Source organism: Pseudophryne corroboree, chromosome 4, assembly GCF_028390025.1.
Source record: "Pseudophryne corroboree isolate aPseCor3 chromosome 4, aPseCor3.hap2, whole genome shotgun sequence".
NCBI classification, from domain to species: domain Eukaryota; kingdom Metazoa; phylum Chordata; class Amphibia; order Anura; family Myobatrachidae; genus Pseudophryne; species Pseudophryne corroboree.
The window spans coordinates 653,382,349-653,409,588 of record NC_086447.1 but is presented as its reverse complement, the minus strand read 5'-3'; the positions used below and the strand labels follow the sequence as shown (position 1 = coordinate 653,409,588).

General features: G+C 46.6%; 1 protein-coding gene across 1 annotated transcript in view; it reads left to right on the top strand.

Annotated features, from left to right (window-relative positions):
* Positions 1-16,542, top strand: part of EGLN1 (egl-9 family hypoxia inducible factor 1) — a 125,734-nt gene extending 109,192 nt beyond the window's left edge. Inside the window, exon 5 of the mRNA XM_063917777.1 lies at positions 13,520-16,542. Coding sequence (XP_063773847.1) covers positions 13,520-13,584 — 65 coding nt within the window. The 3' untranslated portion in view covers positions 13,585-16,542. The remainder of the gene's footprint in view (positions 1-13,519) is intronic.
* The last annotated feature ends 10,698 nt before the right edge of the window (positions 16,543-27,240 follow it).

Sequence of the window (27,240 nt, the reverse complement as noted above, 5' to 3'; positions counted from 1 at the left end):
GTTTAGCCCCCAGTGGTAATGCCCCCTGCAGTTATGCCACCAGTAGTTTAGCCCCTGTAGTTTAGCCCCCATTAGTAATGCCCCCAGTAGTTTGCCCCCTTGTAGTTTAGCCCCTGTAATTATGCCCCCTTTTAGTTTAGCCCCTGTAATTATGCCCCCTTGTAGTTTAGCCCCCACTGGTAATGCCCCCAAGTAGTAATCCCCCAATAATTTAGCCCCCTTGTAGTTTAGCCCCCTTGTAGTAATGCCACCCAGTAGCTTTCCCCCTTGTAGTAATGCCCCTATAGTTTTGCCCCCAGTAGTAATGCCCCTGTAGTAATTCCCCCCCGTAGTTTGCCCCCAGTAGTTAACCCCAGTAGACGCGCCGCTACACATATGAACAAAAAAAACAACCCCACACCATACTCACCGTGCCCCGCTCCCGCGTCCGACCACTGCAGTCCTCTGGGTGTCCGCTCTTCAGCGCTATGGGAGAGACGTCATGACATCTCTCCCATAGCGCACACTGACAGAGCCGGAAGCCGGAGCTCAGTAGTGAGCTCCTGCCTCTGGCTTCTGCTGTGGAGAGGGAGCTGGGCGCCCGCTTGTAAAACACTCTCAGTGGGTGCTCGGCATCTTCCTGCAGCGCCGGGCTAACATCGGGTGAGGTGAGTCGGAGGAGGTGGAACTGCATTCCATCTCCAAGTGGAACTGACGGAACGCAGTTCCGCCCCGTTCCGGCTCGCTTTAACCCCTGGTTTTAACTTTTACCAGTCTCTCGCCCTTCATTCAGCGTCTGCATGGGCACTCTCAGTAAGGGTGGTGTGGCTTTTCTCTCTCCTCACATCAGGAGACAAGGATACGTGAGGAGGTGACGTGATGACATCACGTCTCTTTCCCGCCACCAGAAAGGGACTAGAGGTGGGGCGGGTTAATCTTTAGTACCGCCCACCCCCTCTCACCACGTCTAGTGACATGAGCGGGCAGACCCACAGCACAGCCATAATGGTAAGGTTTGTTCTAAATCGGAGTGGGAGAAGGGACATTCTGACGTCACTAGGGGAGGAGATACGGGCGAACAGGGTACCCTGAAAAGTACCCACACAGGCTCGCTTCGCTCGCCACCTGATTACTAAAGGTAATAGTTGGTGGCGTGGATAGTAGAGGACCTATCCCGCTGGCCTAGCTCCTCAACCTTGTGTCGTGGCTCCACCCCGTGGCGTAAAAGGTCTCTTAGGCCACTTGAATGTAGCATCAACGGTAGCCCACCAAGAAGAAGCCAGCCTTAGCTTGCGCAAAGTTAAAATGACACAGACACTATATACAGCTCATTTGCTGTCTCAGGCTGAGACAGTGAGATGAGCAGTCACAGTCACTCAGTGCTGCTCACCATGCACGAACACGATTCACCTCATCACCCTGGCGCCCGCAACCCCAGCCCCGTGGTAGTGAAGCACCGAAGTGCCCATCTCCGCCCCTTGTATTACTCCGCCCCCTCTCCCCGTGTTACTGGCTGCCACAGTGCCCAACTCCGGCCCCTGTATTACTTTGTCCCCTCTCCCCGCATTACTGGCTGCAGAAGTGCTCGTCTCCGACCCCTTCTCTCTCTGCTTATGAGACTATCCTATGTCCTTACGGCTACTATCAGCGCCCGCAGCAACAGTAAGCAGAGAGAGAAGGGGGCGGAGTCGGGAACTTTGTCAGCCAGTAAGACGGTGATGGGGGACGGGCGCCAGCCAGGACAGTGAATCGCATCCGTGGTGACCATAAGCAGCAGCCCTGCCCCTGATTGACTGTGAGTGCAGTGCAGCTCACTTAGTACACTTTGCGGGGGGAGGGGGGGGCGCGCGCGGCAGAACAGTGACAGACAGTACACAGTACGAGTGCTGCTGTTAGTACTGTTTTGTAGACAGCTACTTGGAAAAGGTGGCCGGGACGGCGGCGGAACTGCGTTCCGCCTCCAATTACAAGTGCCGGAACGCAGTTCCGCCCCGTTCCGGCCCACTTTAACCCCTGCTTGCTACCATCCTCTTATGTCACTCCAGCCATATCTCCCATGTGTCACTACTTCCAGCACCCTCCCACGTCACTCCTGCCAGGACCCTCCTGTGTGTCTCCAGCCTGCTCTGCCATGTGTCACTCTAGCCCACTGTCATGTATCACTACAGCCCACCCACCAACTCGTGCAATTGCAGCAGCCCCTAATGTGTCCTCTATTTGCTGGTGGGTGTCTCACCTCTAGTATCTGGCTCCTTCAGTTTTCTGTCCCTGTAGTGGTGCTGCGTGTCTGGCTGGAGTGCAGTGGTTTCTGTATCTGTTGTGGTCACATGATTTTGATTGTTGGGAGCCACATTTGAATAAAGAGAGAGCCACAGAAGATAATAGCTAGAATCTGGTTACTATGGGCAACATCTCCACATTTGAAAACGGGCGCTTTAGTAAATATACCATTAAAGGACTTGATTCAGTGTCTGTGTGGCATGAGCATATCTTGGCCATGTAGACCTAATTGTGACCTATTAAGAAGTAAACCTACACAAAGATCTGTACGTTCCAGGCATATTTTCTGTGCCTGGAATGGGGCTAGTGCAGATACATGCGATATGGAGTCAAACACTAAATATATATGGAAATCTGCATGTCATGCAATACAGCCACGTTGCATACTAGGTTATGGATATTGGACTTGACACCATATTTGGTGTTGTCTGAAATGTTTGTTTATTTTTTTATTTATTTTTTTATAGCCACCCACAGTTGCTAGCACAGGGTCAGCTGTGTAATGTGACTAGGGCTCTTCAGACATTTTATAGCGTCTTTCTCTTTGGAGGTTCAACTTTTTCCTTTGCATCAGGTGAGTACGTTTTGTGCCCGTGGTGGCCAGTGCTGCTCCTGGTTGCAAGAGGGGCTGCTGCCTTCTCTTTGCCTATTTCCTTAGCCAGAAGCCCAGGGCTGGCATTTTGTTTGTCTGGCAACCTAAAGGGGGGTACTCACGGAGCGATCGCTGCTTTAAATCTCCGTCTCCCCCTGCACGCTCAGCACACATCGTGCTGTGCTGAGCGGGGAGAGAGATGTGTGCTGAGCGAACCGCTCAGCACACATCTCTCCCCACATCTGCCGGTGAGCACTGGCCTTAAGTTTAGCTTTTAGTTTGTGCGATAATGATCCAAAACATACCTCGAGGCTATGTCCAAACTACCTTTGAGGAAAAGAACAAGACAGTTGGCTTCAAATCATGGAATGGCCTGCAGTCACATTTGTGAGAACGTCTGCAGCAGTGTTGGGGAAAAAACTCCCAAACAATAGAAACAGAAACATAGAATTTGGCGGCAGATAAGAACCTCTAGGCCCATCAAGTCTGACCTTATTTGATTTCCATTTTTTTTAAAGAATGCCACCAATGTGTGAGTTAAGGTGGGTACACACTATTAGATATATCTGCAGATCAATTGATCTGCAGATATATCTATGTACGGATCGGGCAGTGTGCTGTGCATACACACAGCCCGATTCGTCGGGGGACTGACGTCATGAACTGCCAGTTCACCTGTCAATCACCGCCGGCCGCCGCCCCGTACACACACAGCGACGCGCCAGTATATCGTTAGATATATTGGCTGTCGGCTGTGCTCCGCGGCCGACGCAATACGTCTGTGAACGACGGAGTTCACAGACGTATCGCCCGTACACACTGGCCGACGGTCCCGCGATGTATCGGCCGTTCAAGAGAACGGCCGATACATCGACCAGTGTGTACGGGCCTTTAGTAAATTTCTGCAAAAGATGGCTACTTTTGAGTCAAAAGGTTAGATACATTTTGCTGCACAAAACAATTCTGTTTTTTTTTGGGGGGGGGGTTTGCTATGCTTTCATTTTAGTATACATGAGACATTTAAACTGCTAATTTCGATTAATAACTGGATTGTGTGTTGTCTTTTCATTGCTGAAATTTAATGTTTTAAATATTCTGGTGATGTCATCAGTGATAATTGCTGTGTGACTTACGGTTATGGCTTCAGAAAATCTTTTGTGATGCTCAATTCGGACTGTGTTTTTTCGGCTTTGACAACACTAGAACTGCTTATAATTGGTCTTGACTGGGTTTTTCTTTTTTGGTATGTTTGTTAAATAGTGTGTATATTTTTTATATATAATGTTGCATTGTTCAGTAGTCTTGCTAGCATATGCAGGAGGAAGTGAACTTCTGTTGTGAGGCTATGTGTTCACTGAATAATTACAGATTGGTGGGATGAGATTCAGCAGTAGTCCCTTGAGTCCATGGTAAGCACTCTGTGCGTTTCCTGCAGTTGTTATATGGTATGTCCCTGTATGCCCCCCATTGTGATTCATAAATAGGTTTCTTGCAAGGCATAGCTAAGGGGAAACTCAGTGGTGGTTGGGGTTCTTTGGCATGGATTGGATCTTCATTGATAGAGAGAGAGATTACATTAAATGCACTTTAACCCTGGTTTTAAAGTTATCCTATTTAATAAAGTGTTTAAATGTGTGTAAACATTTCTGCAGAAATACTTTCTGTACATCAGTCGTCAGAGCTGCAAGCATTTAATCAGCCAGATTTAAGTATTGACAATGTGGTCTTTATAGATATGACCTCCAATATGCATGCTAAAACATCAGTGCCTTCTATTTAGACTTTCCATATAGTGCAGGAAGAAATACTTATTTTCTTATCAGAAATAAATAGGCAGCCCTAGCTTTGTTTTTTTTTTTGTAGTGCAGAAAAGTGGTTGTTCCCCTGGACGCCATTGTATCATGTTTACACAGTTGTGACAGCCTCATCATTATGCAGATTTGCTTGATGATATTGGAAGCACTCTATTTTTTTGGGTTATAGGTGTCTCCATACTTGAGGGGAGTATGGAGTGTATTCTAAGTGGGTTGTGCCCACTCGTTTTCTCTCCTCTTTACCAATTTGAGTGTTTTCTAATCTATTGGGGTGAAGTACATGCATTGTTCTGAATGATCTAGCATAGGTTCTCAAACTCTGTCCTTGGGATCCCGCACGGTTCATGTTTTGCAGGTTACCTGTGGATTTTAAAAATGTGACAGTTGGTGATACACAGTGCAGCTGCTGGGTGACCTGTGTGGAGTCCCGAGGAGGAAGTTTGAGAGCCATTGATATAAGTTGTGAGATATCATAAAGAACTTTAGAGGAGCATACGTTGTGTAGCAACCAAAGTATACTAATTTAGTGAGTACAGTGAGGAATACAGGCATTAGTCTTGCAAACATAAGAAAACAAAGGTCATATGAGTCATTCATCAACTTTTATATGAATGTGTCGTACAAACTTAGATGATTTGTATATGCTCATTTGACTCCTAGGATGCACCACCTCCAGTTTCTGTTATATTATATTATTGTAACATACTGTCTGTAATGATACCAAACCTGGTGATGAGAACTGTAGCACGTTTTCTCCTATGCCGAAATTCTTGCTTCTTCTGCGTTGGCAGGATTGGATTGTTGCAGGATGACCATGCCCAGAGCTATAGGCTGTACTAGTGATCACAGAACAATTACTGTTTAAAGATAAAAGCAGATGCTTGCCCAAAGGAGTACTATGCCAGTGTAATGCAAACTTTCTGAACCGGTTAGCTGGTAATTAAATTCCAGGCGATGCCAGCAAACTGCTGTTGTTGTCATGGTCAGAACATTGCCACCTCACCGCCAAAATTAGCGAACCTCCCCTCACGGAACTCTTGTTAGTGCATCCAATCAAATCCCATATTAATTGGTAAAATCCCCAGATGCTCGTAAATATTTTTACACTACATGGAGGAAAGGATGACTTTCAGTTCACTGTCGCAAACTAATAGAAAAGTTCATTAAGCTAGTGACTTCGAATATCATGATCTTGGGTGTGGTATGGAGGGTCAACAAGAGTTAGGTCGACAGTAAGTAGGACGTGTTGTAGGTCGACATGACATAAGGTCGACATGAGGCGTTTCACTTAATTTTTTTTGTTTTCTCCCTACAGTGATCGGGAACCCCAATTAGTGCACAGTGACCCCTCGCATGGCTCGCTTTGCTCGCCATGCATCGGGCAAGGTGCCTCACTGCGCTCACCACAGGTTACCGTACCCAATTGTAGTCCACGTAGATCGTAAAGTATGAAAAAGGTCATAAAATGGGGAAAAAACTGAAAAACTCACGTCGACCTACTTACTGTCGACCTAGACACTGTCGGCTTAAGTCTTGTGGACCTGGAGACCGGATACCCATGATCTTTATGATGGAAAGCTATATTATTATTTTTTTTTTAAACAAAGAAAGTGTACGCATCTATGCCTTTATAGGGGTCGATTCAATTCAGCAACAGTTGAATAGTGCCGGGAATTAGCTCCCGACGCTATTCAATTCAGCTAAAGTTAAGTCGGAGAATGCCCGTTCTCGTCGACTTGACAGGTAGTTTTGTCAGGAGAACGAGCATTCTCCGACTTAACTACCCACGGCGATGCTGATTCCCGACAGAATCAGCCTCGCGCCGGCCGCGCGGCAGCTCTTTTGTCGGTTTTCTTCTCTCACCCCCCGGGGCTGAGAGAAGAATTCCCAACAATTGAGGGTACCTAGTCGCTGTATTGAATAGCGCCAGGAGCTAATTCCCGGCGCTATTCAACTGTTGCTGACTTGAATCGACCCAATAGAGTCTCACACATTTTGTGCTTGGAGAGGCAGAACCGATGATGGAACTGGGATGTAAGTGTTGACGCTCTAAATTAAACAAATCATCTTGGTAGAATCCTTTTAACTTCATCATCATGTATAGTAGTATTCATAGTATTATGCATTTGTATCTGTATTTTCTCTAACGTCCTAAGTGGATGCTGGGGACTCCGTAAGGACCATGGGGAATAGCGGCTCCGCAGGAGACTGGGCACATCTAAAGAAAGCTTTAGGACTATCTGGTGTGCACTGGCTCCTCCCCCTATGACCCTCATCCAAGCCTCAGTTAGATCTCTGTGCCCGAACGAGAAGGGTGCACACTAGGGGCTCTCCTGAGCTTCTTAGTGAAAGTTTTAGATTAGGTTTTTTATTTTCAGTGAGACCTGCTGGCAACAGGCTCACTGCATCGAGGTACTAAGGGGAGAAGAAGCGAACTCACCTGCGTGCAGAGTGGATTGGGCTTCTTAGGCTACTGGACATTAGCTCCAGAGGGACGATCACAGGCCCAGCTTGGATGGGTCCCAGAGCCGCGCCGCCGGCCCCCTTACAGAGCCAGAAGGCAGAAGAGGTCCGGAAAATCGGCGGCAGAAGACGTCCTGTCTTCAACAAGGTAGCGCACAGCACTGCAGCTGTGCGCCATTGCTCTCAGCACACTTCACACTTCGGTCACTGAGGGTGCAGGGCGCTGGGGGGGGGCGCCCTGAGACGCAATAAAAACACCTTGGATGGCAAAAAAATGCATCACATATAGCTCCTGGGCTATATGGATGCATTTAACCCCTGCCAGAATCCATAAAAAAGCAGGAGAAAAGTCCGCGAAAAAGGGGCGGAGCCTATCTCCTCAGCACACTGGCGCCATTTTCCCTCACAGCTCCGTTGGAGGGAAGCTCCCTGTCTCTCCCCTGCAGTCACTACACTACAGAAAGGGTTAAAAAAAGAGAGGGGGGCACTAATTAGGCGCAGTATTAACTATACAGCAGCTATAAGGGGAAAAACACTTATATAAGGTTATCCCTGTATATATATAGCGCTCTGGTGTGTGCTGGCAAACTCTCCCTCTGTCTCCCCAAAGGGCTAGTGGGGTCCTGTCCTCTATCAGAGCATTCCCTGTGTGTGTGCTGTATGTCGGTACTTTTGTGTCGACATGTATGAGGAGAAAAATGATGTGGAGACGGAGCAGATTGCCTGTAATAGTGATGTCACCCCCTAGGGGGTCGACACCTGAGTGGATGAACTGTTGGAAGGAATTACGTGACAGTGTCAGCTCTGTATAAAAGACAGTGGTTGACATGAGACAGCCGGCTACTCAGCTTGTGCCTGTCCAGACGTCTCATAGGCCGTCAGGGGCTCTAAAGCGCCTGTTACCTCAGATGGCAGATATAGACGCCGACACGGATACTGACTCCAGTGTCGACGGTGAAGAGACGAATGTGACTTCCAGTAGGGCCACACGTTACATGATTGAGGCAATGAAAAATGTTTTACACATTTCTGATAATACGAGTACCACCAAAAAAAGGGGTATTATGTTCGGTGAGGAAAAACTACCTGTAGTTTTCCTGAATCTGAGAAATTAAATGAGGTGTGTGATGATGCGTGGGTTTCCCCCGATAACAACGGATAATTTCTAAAATGTTATTGGCATTATATCCTTTCCCGCCAGAGGTTAGGGTGCGTTGGGAAACACCCCCTAGGGGGGATAAAGCGCTCACACGCTTGTAAGGGCTCTACCTTCGCCTGAGATGGCCGCCCTTAAGGATCCTGCTGATAGAAAGCAGGAGGGTATCCTAAAAGGTATTTACACACATACTGGTGTTCTACTGCGACCAGCAATCGCCTCAGCCTGGATGTGCAGTGCTGGGTTGGCGTGGTCGGATTCCCTGACTGAAAATATTGATACCCTAGATAGGGACAGTATATTTTTGCCTATAGAGCATTTAAAAGATGCATTTTTATATATGCGTGATGCACAGCGGAATATTTGCCGACTGGCATCAAGTCTAAGCGCGTTGTCCATTTCTACCAGTAGAGGGTTATGGACACGTCAGTGGTCAGGTGATGCGTATTCCAAACGGCATTTGGAAGTATTGCTTTATTAAGGGAGGAGTTATTTGGGGTCGGTCTTTCAGACCTGGTGGCCACGGCAACAGCTGGGAATTCCACGTTTGTACCCCAGGTCGCCTCTCAACATGAGAAGACGCCGTATTATCAGGCGCAGTATTTTCGTGGACAAGCGGGCAAAAGGTTCCTCATTTCTGCCCCGTGACAGAGGGAGAGGAAAAAGGCTGCAGAAATCAGCCAGTTCCCAGGAACAGAAACCCTCTCCCGCCTCTGCCAAGCCCTCAGTATACGCTGGGGCTTTACAAGCAGAATCAGGCACGGTGGGGGGCCCGTCTCAATGAATTTCAGCGCGCAGTGGGCTCACTCGCAAGTAGACCCCTGGATCCTTCAGGTGATATCTCAGGGGTACAAATTAGAATTCGAGACGTCTCCCCCTCGCCGTTTCCTAAAGTCGGCTTTACCGATGTCTCCTTCTGACAGGGAGACAGTTTTGGAAGCCATTCACAAGCTGTATTCCCAGCAGGTGATAATCAAGATACCCCTCCTGCAACAGGGAACGGGGTATTATTCCACACTGTTGTGGTACCGAAGCCGGACGGCTCGGTGAGACCGATTCTAAATCTAAAATCTTTGAACACTTACGTACAGAGGTTCAAATTCAAGATTGAGTCACTCAGAGCAGTGATTGCGAACCTGGAAGAAGGGGACTACATGTTGTCTCGGGACATCAAGGATGCTTACCTTCATGTCAAAATTTACCCTTCTCACCAAGGGTACCTCAGGTTTATGGTACAGAACTGTCACTATCAGTTCAGACGCTGCCGTATGGAACACGGCACCCCGGGTCTTTACCAAGGTAATGGCCGAAATGATGATATTCCTTCGAAGGAAGTGAATTTTAGTTATCCCTTCCTTGGACAATTCCCTGATAAGGGTAAGATCCAGGGAACAGTTGGAGGTCGGTGTAGCACTATCTCAGGTAGTGTTGCGGCAGCACGATTGGATTCTCAATATTCCAAAATCGCACCTGGTTCCGACGACGTGTCTTCTGTTCCTAGGGATGATCCTGGACACAGTCCAGAAAAAGGTGTTTCTCCCGGAGGAGAAAGCCAGGGAGTTATCCGAGCTAGTCAGGAACCTCCTAAAACCGAGCCAAGTCTCAGTGCATCAATGCACAAGGGTTCTGGGTAAAATGGTGGCTTCCTACGAAGCAATCCCATTCGGCAGATTCCACGCAAGAACTTTCCAGTGGGACCTGCTGGACAAATGGTCCGGATCGCATCTTCAGATGCATCAGCGGATAACCCTGTCACCAAGGACAAGGGTGTCCCTCCTGTGGTGGTTGCAGAGTGCTCATCTTCTAGAGGGCCGCAGATTAGGCATTCAGGACTGGGTCCTGGTGACCACGGATGCCAGCCTGCGAGGCTGGGGAGCAGTCACACAGGGAATGAATATCCAGGGCTTATGGTCAAGCCTGGAGACATCACTTCACATAAATATCCTGAAGCTAAGGGACATTTACAATGCTCTAAGCTTAGCAAGACCTCTGCTTCAAGGTCAGCCGGTGTTGATCCAGTCGGACAACATCACGGCAGTCACCCACGTAAACAGACAGGGTGGCACAAGAAGCAGGAGGGCAATGGCAGAAGCTGCAAGGATTCTTCGCTGGGCGGAAAATCATGTGATAGCACTGTCAGCAGTATTCATTCCGGGAGTGGACAACTGGGAAGCAGACTTCCTCAGCACGACCTCCACCCGGGAGAGTGGGGACTTCACCCAGAAGTCTTCCACATGATTAAAAACTCGACAGGTATTGCGCCAGGTCCAGGGACCCTCAGGCAATAAGCTGTAGACGCTCTGGTAACACCGTGGGTGTACCAGTCAGGGTATGTGTTCCCTCCTCTGCCTCTCATACCCAAGGTACTGAGATTGATAAGATGGAGAGGAGTAAGCACTATATTCTTGGTTCCGGATTGGCCAAGAAGGACTTGGTAACCGGAACTTCAAGAGATGCTCACGGAGGATCCGTGGCCTCTACCTCTAAGAAGGGACCTGCTCCAGCAAGGACCCTGTCTGTTCCAAGACTTACCGCGGCTGCGTTTGACGGCATGGCGGTTGAACGCCGGATCCTGAAGGAAAAAAGGCATTCCAGATTAAGTCATCCCTATCCTGATCAAAGCCAGGAAGGATGTAACCGCAAAAACATTATCACCGCAATTGGCGAAAATATGTTGCGTGGTGCGAGGCCAGTAAGGCCCGACGGAGGAAATTCAACTGGGTCGATTCCTACATTTCCTGCAAACAGGAGTGTCTATGGGCCTGAAATTGGGGTCCATTAAGGTTTAAATTTCGGCCCTGTCAATTTTCTTCCAAAAAGAACTAGCTTCAGTCCCTGAAGTTCAGACGTTTGTAAAAGGGGTACTGCATATACAGCCTCCTTTTGTGCCTCCAGTGGCACTTTGGGATCTCAATGTAGTTTTGGGTTCCAAAAGTCACATTGGTTTGAACCACTTAAATCTGTGGAGTTAAAATATCTCGCATGGAAAGTGGTCATGCTGTTGGCCCTGGCCTGGGCCAGGCGCGTGTCAGAATTGGCGGCTTTATCCTGAAAAAGCCCTTATCTGATTTTCCATTTGGACAGGGCGGAATTGAGGACTCGTCCTCAGTTTCTCCCCAAGGTGGTTTCAGCGTCTCACCTGAACCAACCTATTGGTGGTGCCTGCGGCTACTAGGGACTTGGAGGCCTCCAAGTTGCTAGATGTTGTCAGTGCCCTGAAAATTTTGTGTTTCCAGGACGGCTGGAGTCAGGAAATCTGACTCGCTGTTTATCCTGTGTGCACCCAACAAGCTGGGTGCTCCTGCTTCTAAGCAGACTATTGCTCGTTGGATTTGTAGTACAATTCAGCTTGCACATTCTGTGGCAGGCCTGCCACAGCCAAAAATCTGTAAATGCCAACTCCACAAGGAAGGTGGGCTCATCTTGGGCGGCTGCCCGAGGGGTCTCGGCTTTACAACTTTGCCAAGCAGCTACTTGGTCAGGGCAAATACGTTTGTAAAATTCGACAAAATTGATATCCTGGCTGAGGAGGGCCTGGAGTTCTCTCATTTGGTGCTGCAGAGTCATCCGCACTCTCCCGCCCGTTTGGGAGCTTTGGTATAATCCCCATGGTCCTTACGGAGTCCCCAGCATCCACTTAGGACGTTAGAGAAAATAAGAATTTACTTACCGATAATTCTATTTCTCATAGTCCGTAGTGGATGCTGGGCGCCCATCCCAAGTGCGGATTGTCTGCAATACTTGTACATAGTTATTGTTACAAAAATCGGGTTATTATTGTTGTGAGCCATCTTTCAGAGGCTCCTCTGTTATCATGCTGTTAACTGGGTTCAGATCACAGGTTATACGGTGTGATTGGTGTGGCTGGTATGAGTCTTACCCGGGATTCAAAATCCTTCCTTATTGTGTACGCTCGTCCGGGCACAGTGTCCTAACTGAGGCTTGGAGGAGGGTCATAGGGGGAGGAGCCAGTGCACACCAGATAGTCCTAAAGCTTTCTTTAGATGTGCCCAGTCTCCTGCGGAGCCGCTATTCCCCATGGTCCTTACGGAGTCCCCAGCATCCACTACGGACTATGAGAAATAGAATTATCTGTAAGTAAATTCTTATTTTCATTGGCGCATAATATTAACAGAAAATTGCATCTGTACTGCGGATTCCTAATCTGCATCTCATCTACTACAGGCTTGACTATTGGACTGCAAGGGGAATTTATTCATTAGCTGGAGTTGCATGCAGGCTGCAGATGTAAAGTTGCATTGTTTACCATGTTCTTTTATGTCAATGTTATCGGTTCATATTTATGAGCATAATATTTTATATGTTTGTAGATGTGGTCTACAGGGTCGATTCAGTTGTTGCCGGTGCCCCCTGCTGGACGTCTGTGCTAATGGTCCTTTATCTGAGCTATTCAATTGTTCCTCCAACAAATGCCCATTAGTCGCGACATTCACATTTGTTGTCGCAGCCTACAGAGGTGAAAGGGGAAAAAAATGTTAAAGTACATAGTTTGGGGCGTCAAAAGTCTAGCTTTGGGCACCCAATCAGGTGCTGTTAGACAGGTTGCAAAACCAGATCTCTCGGGCACATTAAGTACTAATGGACGTCTATCGGAGAAACCATTCAATAGCTGATAGACGTCCATTAGCATAGATGTCCAGCAGGGGCGATGGCAACAATTGAATCGACCCCTATATGTTTGCAAACGTGATTTTAACAAAATGACTACTGTAGCCATAGCATACATTAGCTGATAAAGGGTTTAATAGAATATAACTAGTATAATATAAGGTATGTACAAAAAAGTGCCTATTAACGCAGAGGCCCAAATGTATTAAGGCCCAACAAGAGACAAAGTGGAGACGGATAAGAGTGATAGATGATCAGCCAACCAGCTCCTAATTGCCATTTTTCAAACACAGCCTGTGATATGGCAGTTAGGAAGCTGATTGGCTGGTCATTTATCACTCTTTATCCATCTCTCTTGTTAAGGCTTAATACATTTGGGTCTAAGCCTTAAAAAGTGATGAGGTGGATAAAGAGTGATAAGTGACCAGCCAATCGGCTTCCTAACTGCCATGTAACAGGCTCTGTTTAAATAAAAATGACAGGAGTTGATTCCTTTCATTTCCTTTTCTCTTTCTTTCTTTCCTTCTTTCCTATTTGGACCATTGTTCCTTGAGTTGCTATTTAAAGAATTTTACATATTACTATATATTTTTATTTATTTTTTAGGTGAAAAGTCTGTGAGAATTGAGCTGAACAAGTCATCTGATGAAGTTGTGAAAGAAGTCTGCTGAAAGATCTGAACCAGCAGTGCTTCTAGTTACTTTTTATATGTATAAAGTATATGTCCTGATAACAGTGTATGCTGAGTCTGGGCTGTATTATGTTGTGAATGTAAATAATGATAAAAGTATATGTATGATTCTATAATATGATGTACCAAATCAGTAAACATAGAATTATTCACTGGTCTGCTGCACATAGACCAGTGTTGCCAATGCTTTTATGAAACGGGACTCTTGTATGAAATGTTTGGGGTTTTTTTTTTGTTTGTTTTTTACGAATTATCCTCCTGAAAGTAACTCTAAAATCTATTTGTACCCATTTGTTTTGTTATAAGGTACACATTAAGGTAAAATGCCTTGTGATGATTTGAAACCTAGAGTAGACTTTTTAATACAAAAATGTAAACTCTGCTTAAATGTCTTAACACCCCGGCATAAAGGTTAAGATGGGTACTCACCCTAAGATTCTCTGTCCAATCCGGCTGCTTGGAATGAAAAACTAGTAATGTATAGATAGGAGCAAATGGCAATCAACCCATTTGCTCCCAAACACTGAAACTGACAAAACCGATCGTTCGAATAAGTTTGATTCAACCAATTTATCCGATGTTTAGGAGCAAATGATCGATTGTTATTTTGCTTACATACATTACCAGGTTTTTTTGTTCCAGCCAGATTGGACAGAATCTTGGAGTCTTTACCCAGCTTTGCATCTACTTTATGATAGTGCAGTGGTTCTCAAACTCGGTCCCCAGGACCCCACACAGTGCATGTTTTGCAGGTGCACAGGTGTATTAATTACTCGGTGACACATTTTAAAACGTCCACAGGTGGAGCCAGTTATTTCACTTGCGATTCTGTGAGGAGACCTGCAAAACATGTACTGTGTGGGGTCCTGAAGACCGAGTTTGAGGACCTGTGTGATAGTGTGTTCAGATTGTGGTAATGGAATATTGAGGTTACATGATCAAAAAAGCACTAATAATGACACCATTTCATAGCCCTATGGTGTTTAGCAGACAGTGCACTGCAAGATCTGTAAAATAGGCATATGGGGAAATGCATTTAATAGTTACAGCAAATGTACATTTGCTGACAGGCCTCAAATAACTTTAAAATTTAAAATGGTATATACTACATTTATAAGAGCAGTTTGGAAAGTGGATGGATATTGCAGATTGTGAATAGTTGCTGTACTCACTTTAAGCATAGAGCATATGTAAATAGTCCTTTTTAGAGTAAATGAATTGACTTGCTGTTTAAAACTATTGGTCCTTTAGTGTCATGACATAGTACAAAGATTATTTCTTTGTCTGCTAGGTAGTAATGTAAGGGCATAGTTCTTGAGCCATTGATGATGAAGAATGCTAGAATGAAATGTGCATATAAACTTGAAGTGCCTGTGCTGAACTCCTTTTAATAACTTTTTATTACAAAATGCATTATTTTAAATTATTGATATTTTCTTCAGTTTGTTGAATTGCTAATGTTATTCTTTGGTCTAATTCTGCATATTACCTGGTTTTTATCTAGTTGCAGTACTTTTGTAGTAAAATACACTTTATTAATGAAATCTAATGCAATGCTGGCCACGCTTCAACACTGCAACCAAAGTCATGTGCTTAGTATGGCAGCATTTTCAGCTTCTACACTGCAAAGATCCCTAATAATATTGCAATTTGAATCTATTAAATCCTTATCAATCAGGTTTTTCAGACAGATGGATGACCACGTACTGTTAATGGCCTGTCATGGAAACTGGCAGGCCGCAGTCACATTTGAAGTGTGTGGCCAAAGTGGATGTTTGTAAAATTGTCTGGTGTTCATGCAAGTGGCAGAATCAGACCACGTATTTGTATTGCAATAGATAATCCCCTTTTTAATAGAAAATAGTTGAACATTTAACTTTTTTTTTTTTTTTTTTAACTTAACACTTATATAGCACGCACACAACTGCAGCGCTTTAAAGACAATATTTTGTAAGAAGTGTCAAATTTATTACAACCAGTGCTGTTTTACACCATGAACTTTGGTATGCAAGAAAGCAGATAAAATAGAGAAAATCATTTTTCTCTGTTATTGGTAAAGATTTAACAATTTTGCCATCACCATACAAAAGTAAAACAATTATTCAGATGTTGTTAAAAATATTTAGCGCACTTTTGTGTACATCCCTTTTTGGTGGTCTGGGCTGCATATGAGATCTTGTAATGTTTGTGAGATCTTGCACATGCACAGTGGGGCCAGCCTGGAGGCAAGACACTGCCCATAGGCACTAGACTGATGCACTATTGGTGGTAGGTGGATCGCCAGATGGGAAACATTTCTGTCGTCCTACTCTGGTGGCCGAGATGTACATCTCAACGTTATTGCTTCAATAAGAGGCGAAACAGGAAGACCTATGCTGCTATAGTACTGTACATCTTCTTCTCTCTGTCCCAGCTGAGCTCACAATCCATTTTCCCTATTGCATGGACACATACAAACTAGAGTTAATTTGGAGGAAACCTACTTACTACAAACTCCAAACAGGGGGCCCTATTTGAAGTCATGCCATTGACCAATGTATGGTAGCCGTGCTAATCATGTGAACGGTGGTGTTTGCTTGCACCTGTAAGAATAAAATAAGTCTGAAAAAATAGTCCTTCAATCTACAACATTCTATTTTTTTGTTTCTGAAAATTGTTCCCGATATAATCACCACTTTGTGTTTTACTCTATATTACCATCCCAGTATTAATTTTTTTTTCTATAGGTTACTTTCAACCAGAATTACTAATTTTGTGGTCTACCAAGATACTTTTAAAGTTTCTTGTTTTTCCGGGACAACTTGTACTTCCCTTTGGTAACAAAGTGTTACATCTTTTTACTTTTGTATTATACTGTAAATGTACAAAAAGGAGAGAAATGCTCTTACCTGTCATTTTTACTGTAACCCCACAAATATATTAAATTCATTCTACAGCATCTAGTATGTGTACTTTATTCTAGATTATACTTTGTGTATATGTATATAGTGTGTATAAATAAATAAATATACATTATACCATATAATATATATGTATTATAATATAGGGTTTGTGTGGATGTTAAAAATTCACTATGGGTAGATTTTCATTAACAATAAAATTTCCATATGTTCATCATCTAGTCTTGCAGTATGTTAATACACAGTATGCAGTGAAGGAGAAGACACTGTGCAGTAGTGTTTGGATTCTACTACATACATTCTCTATGGAAGTCCAGTGGTGATTTTCAGCAAAGTTTTCATGAGATCTGCCATTCTATATTGAACTCTGTGTAGGAATGATGCAGCTACTGTATGCTTTGCTGGCCGCTTGTTACTGCAAGATCATCAGGACACACTAGTTCTGGCAGAAAGTGCAGTGGTCTTTTGCTCATATGGGGTTAATTACTTATTGCGCTGTCAAGTCCACCTTCTTTGTCAAATAAAATGACTGTTTATATACATTAGGAGCACAGATTAAAGTTTCTCAAACTAGATTGTTAGATGAATTTGGTTACTTTAAATATGAGCATTTTTCATTCATCCAACTGAGCAATTTATTTTGATATGTTTGGATGCAATTTATTTATGTTAAATGGTACAATGAATCTTTATATTTTGGGGTTTACATTTTTCTGTTAGCACTCATGTTACCGATGCGTAGGTACTTACATCTCTACATATTTGTGATACCGCTATTTCTGTCTGCATTTTTCCATATTAAATTTACTAAATTACACCCATTTTGCCAGCCACTGGAGGATAATTAGGCATGTGCCAGCAATGATTAATCAAAGATTATGTAAACACAGATAAAGTAGCAGTATCAAGAATCTAAAACACAATCCTAGATTAAGTATACATGATGCCAAGTAATGGCAATGGAGATGAGTTCAGTGTGAGACCAGGCAAACAAGAATGTAAATACCACAAACAGAATTTTACCTGGGTGGTGGTAAATTACACTTATTGACAGCAATGAATACTATATTAATTGGGCTGCTGCTCCTTTTATTTGGAGGTAATCGTGGACCTCCTTGTAAGTAAGTTATGAGATACAAAAAGTAAGCCATGAAGTGCTGCTCAATCAATCTAAAAAAAATTCTTTCAAATCCCGTTCTGAGTGTGGAATATACGGCAGCCATCTTTATGGAGGATTGAATTAGAACTAAAGGGCCCCATACACTAGAACGATTATGCCCGATTTCAACCCAATTCAGGCCGATATATTGGGTGAAATCGGGCACTTTGGCTGTGTATCCGATCCGATGCGCGGCCCCCGTGAGCATCGGATCTTCCAGATTGAATGTGCTGCACATTCAATCAGGTCCGACCTGGCGGCATGGCTGGGATCGCCCAAGATATATCGTATGCAAAAGGACAGCATACGATGTATCTTGGACGATCCTGCCACCCAGGAGGCTGCCGGGATGATCTCCTGCTACATGTGGGATGGACATGTCTCAGTAGTGTATGGGGCCCTTAAAGTTGGCTGCCGTATATTCCATACTCTTTTGTCCAAGCCTTATTCTAAGATGGCCGCCGCAACATCTATTTACATTGGCGATTGAACTAGAGGCTTGAATTGCAATCAAAGATGGCTGCCACTAAAGTTTATATATGGGTGAGACTGCAACTGAAGCTTGGAAAGCATAGCGTAAACAGCACATGTGCGAACCGGAGCACGGAGGGTGCTATAAAAAGGGCACCAGAGGAGATGGAAAAACGATCTGAGGAAGCCGTTAACGCGTTTCTCTGCCTTTTCAGGAATGTCATCTAAACTGGGAAATGGAGGAAGGAGATTTTAATGCCCTAAATTGTTCACAGATAAGTCCTGTAAGTGCGGGAAGCCCTGGCCAACTTTATCAAACTGCAAAGCCTGGCAGCACCAGAAGCAGACTTGTGAGATATAATCTTATGCCAACAAAACAGCTGTTCCTTTTTTTTTGTTCTACAAAAGTGCTGTGACCAGCAGCAAAAGAGGAGAATATTCCTCATATCTTTTTATTAAGGAACTGAGAGTATATATGCACATTTTTAACAGGACATTTCCGTATTAAAATCACATTAACCCCTCCTTAACCCAAACTGACCTAACGGAAGTCCTAAATACTTTTCTCGAACGTCCTAGTGGATGCTGGGGACTCCGTAAGGACCATGGGGAATAGACGGGCTCCGCAGGAGACTGGGCACTCTAAGAAAGAATTAGTACTACTGGTGTGCACTGGCTCCTCCCTCTATGCCCCTCCTCCAGACCTCAGAATCTGTGCCCGGAAGGAGCTGGGTGCATTTTAGTGAGCTCTCCTGAGCTTGCTATTAAGAAAGTTTTTTAGTTAGGTTTTTTAATTTTCAGAGAGCTTCTGCTGGCAACAGACTCTGCTACGTGGGACTGAGGGGAGAGAAGCAAACCTACTAACTGCGGCTAGGTTCCGCTTCTTAGGCTACTGGACACCATTAGCTCCAGGGGGTTCGAACACAGGAACTTAACCTTGGTCGTCCGTTCCCGGAGCCGCGCCGCCGTCCCCCTCGCAGAGCTGGAAGACAGAAGCCGGCGAGTGAAGCAAGAAGACCTCAAAATCGGCGGCAGAAGTCTCCTGTCTTCACTTGAGGTAGCGCACAGCACTGCAGCTGTGCGCCATTGCGCCCACACTAACCCACACACTCCGGTCACTGTAGGGTGCAGGGCGCAGGGGGGGGGGGGGCCTGGGCAGCAATTGAGTACCTCCTGGCAAAAGCAGCATATATACAGCTGGGCACTGTATATATGCATGAGCCCCCGCCATTTTTTACACCAAATCGCGGGACAGAAGCCCGCCGCTGAGGGGGTGGGGCTTCTTCCTCAGCACTCACCAGCGCCATTTTCTCTCCACAGCTCCGCTGAGAGGAAGCTCCCCAGGCTCTCCCCTGCAGACTCACGGTAGAAAGAGGGTAAAAAGAGAGGGGGGGCACATACATTTAGCGCAATAATCATATATACAGCAGCTACTGGGTAAACACTAAGTTACTGTGTGATTCCTGGGTCATATAGCGCTGGGGTGTGTGCTGGCATACTCTCTCTCTGTCTCTCCAAAAGGCCTTGTGGGGGTCCTGTCCTCATATAGAGCATTCCCTGTGTGTGTGGTGTGTCGGTACGCTTGTGTCGACATGTTTGACGTGGAGGCAGAGCAGGTGCAGATGAATGAGGTGTCCCCGCCGACGGCGCCGACACCTGATTGGATGGATATGTGGAAGGTGTTAAATGATAATGTAAACTCCTTGCATAAAAGGTTGGATAAAGCTGAAGCCTTGGGACAGTCGGGGTCTCAGCCCATGCCTGATCCTACAGCGCAGAGGCCGTCAGGGTCTCAGAAGTGCCCACTATCCCATATTGTTGACAGATATCGACACGGATTCTGACTCCAGTGTCGATGGCGATGATGCAAAATTGCAACCTAAAATGGCTAAAGCCATCCGCTACATGATTGTAGCTATGAAGGATGTATTGCACATATCAGAGGTAAACCCTGTCCCTGACAAGAGGGTTTATATGTTTGGGGAGAAAAAGCAAGAGGTGACTTTTCCCCCTTCACATGAGTTAAATGAGTTATGTGAAAAAGCTTGGGATTCTCCTGATAGGAAAGTGCTGATTTCCAAAAGGTTACTTAGGGCGTACCCTTTCCCGCCAACGGACAGGATGCGCTAGGGTAGACAAAGCTCTGACACGCTTATCTAAGAAGGTGGCCCTGCCGTCACAGGATACGGCCTCCCTAAAGGATCCTGCGGATAGGAAGCAGGAAGGTATCCTGAAGTCTGTTTATACACATTCAGGTACCATACTGCGGCCGGCAATTGCGTCGGCCTGGATGTGTAGTGCTGTAGCAGCATGGACATATACACTGTCTGAGGAACTGGATACCTTGGACAAGGTTACTATTTTACTGACCCTGGGGCATATAAAATACGCTGTCCTATATATGAGGGATGCCCAGAGGGACATTTGCCTACTGGGCTCTAGAATAAATGCAATGTCGATTTCTGCCAGAAGGGTCCTGTGGACTCGGCAATGGACAGGCGATGCCGACTCTAAAAAGCACATGGAGGTTTTACCCTACAAGGGTGAGGAATTGTTTGGGGACGGTCTCTCGGACCTAGTTTCCACAGCTACAGCTGGGAAGTAAAATTTTTTGCCATATATTCGCTCACAGCCTAAGAAAGCGCATCTCCGAAAATTCAGCCACCAGTGGGTTCGCTCACAGGTGGATCCCTGGGCTATACAGATTGTGTCTCAGGGATACAAGCTGGAGTTCGAGGCGACTCCCCCTCGCCGTTACCTAAAATCAGTCCTGCCTGCTTCCCCCATAGAAAGGGAAGTAGTGTTAGCGGCAATTCACAAATTATATCTCCAGCAGGTGGTGGTACAGGTTCCCCTCCCTCAACAGGGAAGAGGTTACTATTCCACAATGTTTGTGGTTCCGAAACCGGACGTTTCGGTCAGACCCATATTGAATTTAAAATCCCTGAACATTTACCTGAAAAGGTTCAAGTTCAAGATGGAATCGCTCAGAGCTGTCATTGCAAGCCTGGAAGAGGGGGATTTTATGGTGTCTCTGGACATAAAGGATGCTTACCTGCATGTCCCCATTTATCCACCTCATCAGGAGTACCACAGATTTGTGGTACAGGACTGTCATTACCAATTCCAGACGTTGCCGTTTGGTCTCTCCACGGCACCGAGAATATTTACCAAGGTAATGGCGGAAATGATGGTGCTCCTTCGAAAGCAGGGTGTCACAGTTATCCCATACTTGGACGATCTCCTCATAAAGGCGAGGTCCAGAGAGCAGTTGTTGATCAGCGTAGCACACTCTCAGGAAGTGTTGCAACAGCACGGCTGGATTTTTAATATTCCAAAGTCGCAGCTGATCCCTACGACTCGTCTGCCCTTCCTGGGCATGATTCTGGACACGGACCAGAAAAAGGTGTTTCTCCCGGCGGAGAAGGCTCAGGAGCTCGTGACTCTGGTCAGAGAACTCTTAAAACCAAAACAGGTATCGGTGCATCACTGCACGCGAGTCCTGGGAAAGATGGTGGCGTCATACGAAGCCATTCCCTTCGGCAGGTTCCATGCGAGGACCTTTCAGTGGGATCTGTTGGACAAGTGGTCCGGATCGCATCTTCAGATGCATCGGCTGATCACCCTATCCACCAGGGCCAGGGTGTCTCTTCTGTGGTGGCTGCAGAGTGCTCACCTTCTCGAGGGCCGCAGGTTCGGCATACAGGACTGGGTCCTGGTGACCACGGATGCAAGCCTCCGAGGATGGGGGGCAGTCATTTCCAAGGGCTGTGGTCAAGTCAGGAGGCTTGTCTGCACATCAATATCCTGGATCTAAGGGCCATATACAACGCCCTGAGTCGAGCGGAGCCTCTGCTTTGCAACCAACCGGTGCTGATTCAGTCCGACAACATCACCGCAGTGGCTCATGTAAACCGCCAGGGCGGCCCAAGAAGCAGGGTAGCGATGGCGGAAGCCACCAGGATTCTTTGTTGGGCGGAGAATCGCGTGCAAGCACTGTCAGCAGTGTTCATTCCGGGAGTGGACAACTGGGAAGCAGACTTCCTCAGCAGGCACGACCTCCACCCGGGGCATGATGGCATCCCGCCTCAACAAAAAGCTACAAAGGTATTGCGCCAGGTCAAGAGGCCCTCAGGCGATAGCTGTGGACGCACTAGTAACACCGTGGTTGTTTCAGTTGGTCTATGTGTTTCCTTCTCTTTCTCTCATACCCAAGGTGCTGAGAATCGTAAGAAAAAGAGGAGTGAGAACAATACTCATTGTTCCGGATTGGCCAAGAAGGACTTGGTACCCGGAACTGCAAGAAATGCTCACAGAGGACCCATGGCCTCTGCCTCTTAGACAGGATCTGTTGCAACGGGGGCCCTGTCTGTTCCAAGACTTACCGCGGCTGCGTTTGACGGCATGGCGGTTGAACGCCGGATCCTAGCGGAGAAAGGCATTCCGGATGAAGTTATTCCTACGCTGATAAAGGCTAGGAAGGACGTGACAGCAAAACATTATCACTGTATATGGCGAAAATATGTTGCTTGGTGTGAGGCCAGGAAGGCCCCTACAGAGGAATTCCAGCTGGGCCGGTTCCTGCACTTCCTACAGTCAGGAGTGACTATGGGCTTAAAATTGGGGTCCATTAAGGTCCAGATTTCGGCCCTATCCATTTTCTTTCAAAAGGAACTGGCTTCGCTTCCTGAAGTTCAGACGTTTGTAAAGGGAGTGCTGCATATTCAGCCCCCTTTTGTGCCACCAGTGGCACCTTGGGATCTTAACGTGGTGTTGAGTTTCCTGAAATCTCACTGGTTTGAGCCACTTAAGACCGTGGAGCTAAAGTATCTCACGTGGAAAGTGGTCATGCTATTGGCCTTAGCTTCGGCTAGGCGTGTGTCAGAATTGGCGGCTTTGTCATGTAAAAGCCCCTATCTGGTTTTCCATATGGACAGGGCAGAATTACGGACTCGTCCGCAATTTCTGCCGAAGGTGGTGTCATCTTTTCATTTGAAACAACCTATTGTGGTGCCTGCGGCTACTCGTGACTTGGAGGACTCCAAGTTGCTTGATGTAGTCAGGGCTTTGAAGATTTATGTAGCCAGGACGGCTGGAGTTAGGAAAACTGACTCGCTGTTTATCCTGTATGCATCCAACAAGCTGGGTGCTCCTGCTTCAAAGCAGACTATTGCTCGCTGGATCTGTAACACGATTCAGCAGGCTCATTCTGCGGCTGGTTTGCCGCATCCAAAATCGGTAAAAGCCCATTCCACAAGGAAAGTGGGCTCTTCTTGGGCGGCTGCCCGAGGGGTCTCGGCTTTACAACTTTGCTGAGCAGCTACTTGGTCGGGTTCAAACACCTTTGCAAAGTTCTATAAGTTTGATACCCTGGCTGAGGAGGACCTTGTGTTTGCCCATTCTGTGCTGCAGAGTCATCCGCACTCTCCCGCCCGTTTGGGAGCTTTGGTATAATCGCCATGGTCCTTACGGAGTCCCCAGCATCCACTAGGACGTTAGAGAAAATAAGATTTTACTCACCGGTAAATCTATTTCTCGTAGTCCGTAGTGGATGCTGGGCGCCCGTCCCAAGTGCGGACTTTCTGCAATACGTGTATATAGTTATTGCTTAATAAAAGGGTTATGTTATGTTATGTTGGCATCTGTTTGATGCTCTGTTGTTGTTCATACTGTTAACTGGGTATGTTATCATGAGTTATACGGTGTGATTGGTGTGGCTGGTATGAGTCTTACCCTGGATTCCAAAATCCTTTCCTTGTAATGTCAGCTCTTCCGGGCACAGTTTCCTTAACTGAGGTCTGGAGGAGGGGCATAGAGGGAGGAGCCAGTGCACACCAGTAGTACTAATTCTTTCTTAGAGTGCCCAGTCTCCTGTGGAGCCCGTCTATTCCCCATGGTCCTTACGGAGTCCCCAGCATCCACTACGGACTACGAGAAATAGATTTACCGGTGAGTAAAAATAAGAATTTACTCAACGGTAATTCTATTTCTCGTAGTCCGTAGTGGATGCTGGGAACTCCGTAAGGACCATGGGGAATAGACGGGCTCCGCAGGAGACTGGGCACTCTAAAGAAAAGATTAGGTACTATCTGGTGTGCACTGGCTCCTCCCTCTATGCCCCTCCTCCAGACCTCAGTTAAGGAAACTGTGCCCGGAAGAGCTGACACAACAAGGAAAGGATTTGGAATCCAGGGTAAGACTCATACCAGCCACACCAATCACACCGTACAACTCGTGATAACCATACCCAGTTAACAGTATGAACAACAACTGAGCCTCAGTAACAGACGGCTCATAACAATAACCCTTTAGTTAAGCAATAACTATATACATGTATTGCAGAGAGTCCGCACTTGGGACGGGCACCCAGCATCCACTACGGACTACGAGAAATAGAATTACCGGTGAGTAAATTCTTATTTTCTCTGACGTCCTAGTGGATGCTGGGAACTCCGTAAGGACCATGGGGATTATACCAAAGCTCCCAAACGGGCGGGAGAGTGCGGATGACTCTGCAGCACCGAATGAGCAAAGGCAAGGTCCTCCTCAGCCAGGGTATCAAACTTGTAGAACTTAGCAAATGTGTTTGAACCCGACCAAGTAGCAGCTCGGCAAAGCTGTAAAGCCGAGACCCCTCGGGCAGCCGCCCAAGAAGAGCCCACCTTCCTTGTGGAATGGGTTTTTACTGATTTAGGATGCGGCAAACCAGCCGCAGAATGAGCCTGCTGAATCGTGTTACAGATCCAGCGCGCAATAGTTTGCTTTGAAGCAGGAGCACCCAGCTTGTTGGGTCCATGCAGGATAAACAGCGAGTCAGTTTTCCTGACTACAGCCGTCCTGGCACCATAGATTTTCAAAGCCGTGACTACATCTAGTAACTTGGAGTCCTCCAAGTCCCGAGTAGCCGCAGGCATCACAATAGGTTGGTTCGAATGAAACGCTGATACCACCTTAGGGAGAAATTGGGGACGAGTCCTCAATTCTGTCCTGTCCATATGGAAGATCAGATAAGGGCTTTTACATGACAAAGCTGCCAATTCTGACACACGCCTAGCCGAAGCTAAGGCCAATAGCATGACCACTTTCCACGTGAGATATTTAAGCTCCACGGTCTTAAGTGGCTCAAACCAGTGGGATTTCAGGAAATCCAACACAATGTTAAGATCCCAAGGTGCCACTGGAGGCACAAAAGGGGGCTGAATATCCAGCACTCCCTTAACAAACGTCTGAACTTCAGGCAGTGAAGCCAGTTCTTTTTGAAAGAAAATAGATAGGGCCGAAATCTGGACCTCTTATGAATCCAAATTTTAAGCCCATAGTCACTCCTGACTGTAGGAAGTGCAGGAATCGACCCAGCTGGAATTCCTCTGTAGGGGCCTTTCTGGCCTCACACCAAGCAACATATTTTCGCCATATACGGTAATAAAGTTGTGCTGTCACATCTTTCCTAGCCTTTATCAGCGTAGGAATCACTTCATCTGGAATGCCCTTTTCCGTTAGGATCCGGCGTTCAACCGCCATGCCGTCAAACGCAGCCGCGGTAAGTCTTGGAACAGACAGGGCCCCTGTTGCAACAGGTCCTGTCTGAGAGGCAGAGGCCATGGGTCCTCTGAGATCATTGCTTGTAGTTCTGGGTACCAAGTTCTTCTTGGCCAATCCGGAACGATGAGTACAGTTCTTACTCCTCTCTTTCTTACTATCCTCAGTACCTTGGGTATGAGAGGAAGAGGAGGAACACATAAACCGACTGGTACACCCACGGTGTCACTAGTGCGTCCACAGCTATCGCCTGAGGGTCCCTTGACCTGGCGCAATATTTTTTTAGCTTTTTGTTGAGGTGGGACGCCATCATGTCCACCTGAGGCCGTTCCCAACGGTTTACAATCTGCTTGAAGACTTCTGGATGAAGTCCCCACTCTCCCGGGTGGAGGTCGTGCCTGCTGAGGAAGTCTGCTTCCCAGTTGTCCACTCCCGGAATGAACACTGCTGACAGTGCTAGCACGTGATTTTCCGCCCATCGGCGAATCCTTGTGGCTTCTGCCATCGCCATCCTGCTTCTTGTGCCGCCCTGTCGGTTTACATGGGCGACCGCCGTGATGTTGTCTGATTGAATCAGCACTGGTTGGTTTTGAAGCAGGGGCTCTGCTTGACTCAGGGCGTTGTAAATGGCCCTTAGTTCCAGTATATTTATGTGTAGTGAAGTCTCCTGACTTGACCACTGTCCTTGGAAGTTCCTTCCCTGAGTGGCGGCTCCCCATCCTCGGAGGCTTGCGTCCGTGGTCACCAGGACCCAGTCCTGTATGCCGAATCTGCGGCCCTCGAGAAGATGAGCACTCTGCAGCCACCACAGCAGAGACACCCTGGCCCTTGGGGACAGGGTGATCAACCGATGCATCTGAAGATGCAATCCGGACCATTTGTCTAACAGATCCCACTGAAAGATCCTTGCATGGAACCTGCCGAAGGGAATTGCTTCGTAAGAAGCCACCATCTTTCCCAGGACTCGCGTGCAGTGATGCACCGACACTTGTTTTGGTTTCAGGAGGTCCCTGACCAGAGATGACAATTCCTGGGTCTCCTCCACCGGGAGAAACACCTTCTTATGTTCTGTGTCCAGAATCATGCCCAGGAAGAGCAGACGCGTCGCAGGAATCAGCTGCGACTTTGGGATATTCAGAATCCAGCCGTGCTGTTGCAACACTTCCCGAGAAAGTGCTACGCTGACTAACAACTGCTCTCTGGACTTCGCCTTTATAAGGAGATTGTCCAAGTACGGGATAATTATAACTCCCTTCTTCCGAAGGAGTATCATCATTTCGGCCATTACCTTGGTAAATACTCTCGGTGCCGTGGACAGACCAAACGGCAACGTCTGGAATTGGTAATGACAAGCCTGTACCACAAACCTGAGGTACTCCTGGTGAGGTGGGTAAATGGGGACATGCAAGTAAGCATCCTTGATGTCCAGCGACACCATAAAATCCCCCTCTTCCAGGCTTGCAATAACCGCCCTGAACGATTCCATTTTGAACTTGAACTTCCTTATATAAGTGTTCAAGGATTAAGGATTTTAAATTCAGAATGGGCCTCACCGAACCGTCTGGTT